The sequence below is a fragment of the Cnephaeus nilssonii genome, assembly GCF_951640355.1.
Source record: "Cnephaeus nilssonii genome assembly, chromosome: Y".
Lineage (NCBI taxonomy): Eukaryota > Metazoa > Chordata > Mammalia > Chiroptera > Vespertilionidae > Cnephaeus > Cnephaeus nilssonii.
In genome coordinates, this window is record NC_137096.1 from 4186674 (window position 1) to 4193977 (window position 7304).

The following is a 7304-nucleotide window of genomic DNA, read 5'->3' on the forward strand; positions in this document are numbered from 1 at the left end:
CAGATCCTTGCTTTCCATTACCTTGAGAACTTCATGCCATTCCCTCTGGCCTGTAGAGTTTCTGATGAGAAGTCAGGTATCAGCCTTATGGGAACTCAATTGTACGAAACAGATTTATTTTCTTTCTGCCTTGAAGATTCTCTCTTTGTCTTTAATTTTTGGCATTGTAAGTATGATGTGTCTGGGCGTGGACCTATTTGGGTTCTTATTGTTTGGGGTTTTCTGTGCCTCCTGCACTTGTGTGACATTTTCCTTTACTATCTTAGGGAAGTTTTCTGCCTTTGTTTCTTCAAATGGCTTCTATATGCCTTTCTCCCTTTCTGCCTCTTTGGGCACACCTGCTATTCTAATATTGTTACTTTTCAGGCAGTCTCACTGTCCTCCTGTTTTGTTGTTTTTGTTTCTTTCTTGTTTCCTGATGAGTGTTATTTACTCTCTGACTTACAATTCACTGATTGGATCCTCAGATTCCCCTAATCTGCTGTGTATTTCTACCAATGTGTTCTTTGTGTTATGTCATTCTTTATCTAGGACTGTTCTTTTTTTCATATTTACTATATCTTTTTTCATCCTGTTGAGCATTTTTACCATCATTACTCTGAACTCTCATTCAGATGAATTTCTTCTCTCTGCTTCATTTTTCTCTTCTTCTGAAGAATTCTCTAGTTCTTTCATTTTGGAGTTGGTTCTTTGTTTCCTCATTTTGTCTTTCTGTTTGGGTTTGTGACAATGAGTTAGGTAGATCCTCTACACTTCTCAATCTCCAGTACAAGGCAGTGTTAAAGTCTGTTTCTTACTAATTAGGTCAGGCAAAGTCCCAAAGCCTCCAGAGACGACCTATGGCTACACACTGATAGATTCTGACTTGAATTGCTGCCCCTCCCCACAAACAGTCATCCTCAGGTGAGAGTTTTTTTTTTTTTTTCAACATGGTGGGGCAGTGGATTCTGCCTGGAGACCAACTATCATTTTTCATCTCCTAAGTGGCCTCAGAGCAAATTTTTTTTTACAATAGGGTGTGCCAATTGTCTTGACTTGCCAGACAAGGCAAATGTCTGTGTGGGAAAGATGTCCTCCTCTGCATTAGGAAATGACTCCTCACAGGAATCTTGGGGTATCTATTTTCTGATCTCTATCTCCTGAGTCCCCAGTCCTGGCTTCTGCCCTCAGTTTCAGTCCACTTCATCCTCCTTTCCCATAGCACAAGGAAATTGTGTGTTGGACCTTTATGATGATGCCTGAATTTCCAGCAGTCTCTCCCTGCCAGACAGCACCCTGATGCTTTTCAAAGCCAGATGTTATGTGGGTACCTCCTTATTTCTGGTGCTGTCTGCTGGGTGACCCTGCTTAGGGATTACACCCCTAGAGTTCTCAGTAGCAACACCCCACAACTGAGATATCTCTCCAGGACTTTAGTTGCTGTCTGTGGGTGTCTGGCCAGCCCTTTCGTACCTCCTCCCTTCCTACCAGTGCCTACGTGGTCTCCATTTTCAGTCCTCAGTGTCACGCTTCTCTCCTGAGTTTTCCGTTGATTATTCTGGAAGTTTTTCTGGGTTTTAGTTGTCATATCAGTTTGTTCCTGGGGCCATGTCTCTGCAGCATCCACTTACTATGCCACCATTTTTAATCCTCTTCAGAATCCCTCTTAATTTTAAAGTTCCTGCTAATATTTTTGTCCAATAGGCTTCTCTTTCACGTGGTTTCAGGAGGGAGTTTTGCATGAAGGCCCTTATGTACTGTGAGTGCACATTCTGATCAATAGCACCAACAGGAAATGTGTTTTGAGGCATGATCAATAGGCATATAGTAACGGAAACTTGCTATGTCTCTTACTGTGTTTGTATCCTGATGGAGCCAAACTAAGGCTCTTATTTCAAGTAGAGTGTGGAAGGATGCACTCTCGATTTCAACACATGTTCTTCCGAGGATATCTTGTCAATGATGTCTAAATCTAAGATGTATCAGGACGTTCACTTATAAGATAAGGACCCTCTATAAGGACAAGACATTATTTCTTGTTGAATGAAAATTGTAAGAAGCACATAAATAGATGAAGATATATTTTGTGATTCCAGCAATCATATAATTGTTGAGGAAATATGGAGACCAATTAACTACATCTTAATAGTATATAAGTATATTGTCAACAGGCTGAAAAGTGATCAGTGTGGGTTCAGATGGTGTCTATATAATAAAGAGCTAGGATCATAACATCCACAAGGACCGAAGGCTTCCCAACACCAGGCTAGGGAGCTGAGAGAGTGTGAGCTGATCAATTAGTGGCAGCGGTGACTGGTGAGCAGCTGAAAAGCAGACCTCTTGCACCCTCCTCCCGAGCCTCAGATTCCAATCAATAGGTGGCAGATGAGGGGCAGAACTAGGGAATGGCTTCCTCAGTAATCCTCCAGGTTCAATCTCAAGAGTACAGGCCAGGCATCAATGGACGAGTGCTGCTGGCATGATCCCAACAGCGCAGTGGCCTCCTGGAACTTGGCCTTGGGCACTGCAGCCACTTCCCCTCCCTACCTACCCCGTTCCAAAGGAAGTGTGATCACTGCACAGAGAAGAAATGTAGTAAATTAATAAAAAACGATGACCAAGGGCCCACCTCCACGAACTCACGGGAGCCTCTGAGTACTGGGCACCCAGACTATTTTAGGGGCTTCAGATGAGCAGAGGAGGCAGCAGGATCAGGAAACATCCCTCTTATTTGAGCAGTAACTGCAGATGGGAGAATTGGGTTAACATATCATAGAGGACACCAGATGGTTAACATTCAGTTCCCTTTATTACTGACAATATTCACAACCATTCAAGCAAAGGTAATTCCCTCATCTACCTCCAATGCCTGAATCCCTCCCCCCATGAGAGATTCAGGTGCAAATTTCTAACTCCTTAGGACCCATCTCCCCAAAGAAACCATCACACCCCCCCCCCTCAGAATTTACCCCCATCACTGAGTACTTGTCTGAAACTGGCTGCTGGGTTCATTTATGATACACTTATGTCTGGGCTTCGGTGTCCAAGAGCCCAGAGTAAAGCCTATGAGATTTGCACCCAGCTAGACAGACATGTAACATGATCACAGAATGGGGTTTGGGTTATAGAAGGTTCTATAGCCACAGTGAGGACAGGGGTAAGCACAGAACCAGACCATGCTGGGCCGCCCCAACTCCTGGAGCATATGCTTCAGCATGGCATGCACCTGGGCAAGTCGGCCCAGGTGGATGGTGCTGCTCCTTTCCTCGTAACTCTCCAGGGGGGCAGCATACAGCACGCAATTCAGCTTGCTCAGCCCAATGGTGTGGCGAAGCAGGTGCTCCAGGACGGTCATGGAGATTGGGTTTTCACAGAAACTTAGGGTCATGAGCTGAGTGCAGTGACTCAAGGCAGGCAGGAGGTCCATGAACTGGGAGTCCATGATACCACACTCATCCAAGTCCAGGTCCTGGAGGGTGGGGGAGGCTCTCTCTAACAGAAATTGGAGGGGCCCAGAACTGATGTTGGTCAGGTTGAGCCTCCTGAAACTCAGGACTTTCAGCTGGCTGACATTCTGGTGCTCGGAGAGATGTCTCAAGTCACTCTCTAAAAGCATGCAGTTAGTGATGGACAGAGTCTCCAACGGGGTCTTCAGGCAGCTGGGGAGACATACAGCAGTTAGGTGAGGGGGATGGACCTGGGGGGCAGAGCAACGTGAGCATGAGCCAGGCCTTAAGGTAAAGAGGCCCATGTCACCAAAGCCTAAAGTCTTCCAGATGATGCTCAAACCCACAATGTTGCTCAGTGAAAGAGTCAGTGCAAATTTGAGTGAAATCCTATCTCCATCCCTTATCTGCTCTGCGAGGGATTCAATTGGATGAAACCTCGCACTCTCCATTTGCTCATCTGTCACCAGGAGCACATCATACAACCCCACCCTCATACACACAGGTGTTGTGAGCATGAATGATGGGAGGTAAAGGTGGGGGGAGCTCAGAAAGGAGCCTGACCCAATGTCTCAAGCAGGAGGCAACCAGTGAACTTTAGTATTGGAGACATGACCCGAAATGCCTTCAATTTGGGCTCCCTTCCAGCCACAGCCTGGACTCCTGTCACCCTCATCTCTTAGCCCATGAGGCTACTGGCATAGTTGCAGAAAGGGCTAATCTGGACATGGTCGGGCAACATCCAGTGGGGGCTGCCTCCCTGCAGGAACTTAGATCACTGCATTTTCTACAAACTACCTATCCCTTTTCATGATTCCTCCCTCCAGAATCCTGCATTTACCAGGCATTCCCTTAGCAGGAGCCTTTGGCAAGCCTTGGCAGACAGGTGATTCGAGGCAGATTTGGATTGAAAGGCTGCCATCACCAAATCGCTAAGTGTGGACCGTAACCCCTGAAACCTCACCTCTGATGGGCTTTCCTCTCCTCACTGCCATCCTCACTTGGTTCCATTGCATAACATTCCCTTAGACACCAATTAGAAGGATTCCAAAGCTACAATCACTGGCCCAAAGCCCCCATTACTTGGATTCCTAGCAGGGAATCACTTTAGTAGCATCTGTCCTAGTTCACACATCCTACCTTTGTCTCAGGGTGGGGGGGTATATGACAACATGCAAGGGGACAGAGCAATGAACAAAACACTGACTAGTAGACGGGCACATACATAGGAGGTCCCATCACTGTGGAATGAAATGAGAAGGGGCTTACTCTGGTCTGCAGGGAAACCTCACCACCCCTCACCTGAGGATCTGGTCCAGGTGGCCTTTGATGAAAGATATATCGTCCAAATAGAGCTCCTGGAGGTGGGACAGGCTGAGGAACTGAGAGGTGACCAGACTAACACACTGCTCCTCCTGCTCCAAGGTGGTGTGAAAAGATGTAAAGACGTGGGAGAGGAGGAACCGACGCAGATTGCACATCTGGCCCAGGTAAGGAGCGAATTTCCTCAGAGTAGACAGCTTCCAGGTACAATTTACCTCCAAATCCTGGACAGAGTCGAGCTGCACCATATCCAGGATGTTAATGTTTCGCTTTGACACAGCATAAACCTTCAGCTTCTTACAGCAAAGGTGCAGCAAACCTCTCCTTTCACTGACTTTCTTAATAATGTAGCTGAGTGACTCATCAAGGACACCTCTCTTGAGGCAAAGGTCTACTAACAACTCCACTGGGGCCCAGGGTATATTTGGCCCCGATCTTAAGCTATCCACTATCCCCCTCTTCCTCATGGGCTGTGGGGCATCAGGCTCCAGCAGTGAGCACACATCGGCACTGGTTCCGGCCCACACGATCCAGAACTCCTGATGAGCTCTCTTCTGTAAATTCAGGAACTGCAGTTTCCATCTCCTGCAGAGAAAATTGGAGGTAGCCTGGGTTGCATTAAGATAACAGGGAATAAGAACATAGCCATGAGTCTAGGAATCTGGGCATGTGGGCCAGACACCTGACGGGACTTTTACTCCATAATCCAAGAATCAGCTGCTCCTTGCCCTACTGGGATCCTTCGTGGTCCCCATTTCTGGTACCTTTAGGTGCCACCAGGAAGGGTGGGCTCATGTCCCTTCGGTCACCCTCTGCATCTTCATCAGCCCTATATATCTAAAGCCTGTTCCCAGAATGATCCCAGTAGTGGCTCCAAGACCTCCCTGAGCTCTCCCTTTGCACCTGCATTCTCCAGGATCCCAGCTGTAACTGCTTAGATCCCCAGGGTCTAACAAGGGTACTGAATCCCCCTCACCTTGGTCGAGTCTCCTGGGCAAGCAGGGCATCGAGCCCATCGAGCGCAGCCCGCAAAATATCATGGTAAGGCTGCCGATGGTTAATCAGGGCCCCCAGAGGGAGGCAGGGGAAGGGCCAAGCCTGTACCATGGCCTTCAGGACTTTGTTGTGCCTCCCGGCCAAGGCCGCTGTGAACAGAGGTGGGAAGAGCTCCATAGGCAGCCATTCCACAGCAGCGATGGCCGAGGCTTCATCCCTCAGCAGGCTCTGGCATGCCAGGTCTAGGAGTCTGCGTGGAGCCTGGCGGTTCATCCTGATGAAGCAATTCTGAAAGAGATTATGGGATACAGACGGGAGAATGGCATCTTGTCAGGCTGAGCATGAGCAAACCCGTTCCCTCTCCCTTCAGAGGAACCAAGTGAAGGCCAAAGGCACTGCTGTGACAACAACTTGAGTGTCCCCAATTTAGCCCAATCCCATTTTCTTCTTAGGGGCCGCAAAGCCACTCAGCCCTGTCTCTCCTTCACTGGTGGCAGGACAAGCACCTCACCAGGCACCAAGGAGCAGTGAGATGACCTCTGGACCCCTCCCACATCTACCCACTGCCTACCTGTAATTCTGCTGTACAATGAGTACTGGGAAACCAGAGAGATGGTCCCACCCTTTTCAGGGAAAACCTTTCTGATTATCACTGAAAAACTGAAAGCACCTGGAGTAGGCAGCAGTGCCTGGTCCAGCACCACCTCTTGCTAAGCTCCAACAAATAAAACAGATGGGGAAGATTAAGAAACACAATGCGTTCCTTGTGGCCTTTGATATATTTTAAAGGAGAAAGAGTAAAAGCAGCACAAAAGTTTTCTAAAGCATGGAGGAACTAGAGGTGAGAAAAATAACCATTAATTCCGAGATGTTCAGTTTATTGTGTGTCCCTTCTATGAATATTAGAATGACCACTTAATCCATGACAACAGAGGGCTCACATGTCACAACTAAACCTCCTCTCAAAAGAGACTTCAAGCCCTGGTCAGTGTGGCTCAGTTGGTTGAGCATCCTCCCTTGCAGCTAAGATCACTTGCAGGCTCCATCCCCAACCCCAGTAGGGGGTGGGCAAGAGCCAGCTGATGGATGTTTCTCACATCAATGTTTCTCTCTTTCTACCTTCCTCTCTTTCTAAACATCACTTGGCTTTTATGAAAGACCTTCCTTAAGACCTGTTGTCAGACACACAGCCTGGCCGCTAAAACATCCAAAAAGGATTTTGCCACTTTGGCCTACAATAGGTTCCTTAGAAACATTCTATTTTCAGATAGCAGGGAAACTTGCCCTTAAAACTCTATGAATGGGATATATCAAAACAGAAATGAAAACGTTTGGATTAAGGCTAACCTGCATCTAGAGGAAAAGGCAAAGTCTGCTCATTTGTAAGGAAAGAAAGGACAATTCTCTGTGGGACCTTAGTCTGCAGGTCCTTGAGGGCCACCTTAGGCTCCAGACTCACCAGAGCGCACATGGTGCAGGGAGCTCTCTGCTCATACCTGGGCAGTGACTCTAATGCTTTAGCCTCTGACCCCTCAGCCTCTTCAGAAGGCATTATACCCC

At 47.6% G+C, this 7304-nt stretch overlaps 1 protein-coding gene across 1 annotated transcript; it reads right to left on the reverse strand.

Moving 5' to 3' along the window:
• Positions 1 to 3082: 3082 nt before the first annotated feature.
• On the reverse strand, positions 3083 to 6017 carry LOC307096498 (melanoma antigen preferentially expressed in tumors-like; the record flags this gene model as incomplete). The annotated part of the gene is made up of 3 exons (XM_079766163.1): positions 3083 to 3638; positions 4728 to 5333; positions 5725 to 6017. The coding sequence occupies 3 exons, from the start codon at positions 6015 to 6017 to the stop codon at positions 3083 to 3085; spliced, it is 1455 nt and encodes a 484-aa protein (XP_079622289.1).
• Positions 6018 to 7304: the final 1287 nt, after the last annotated feature.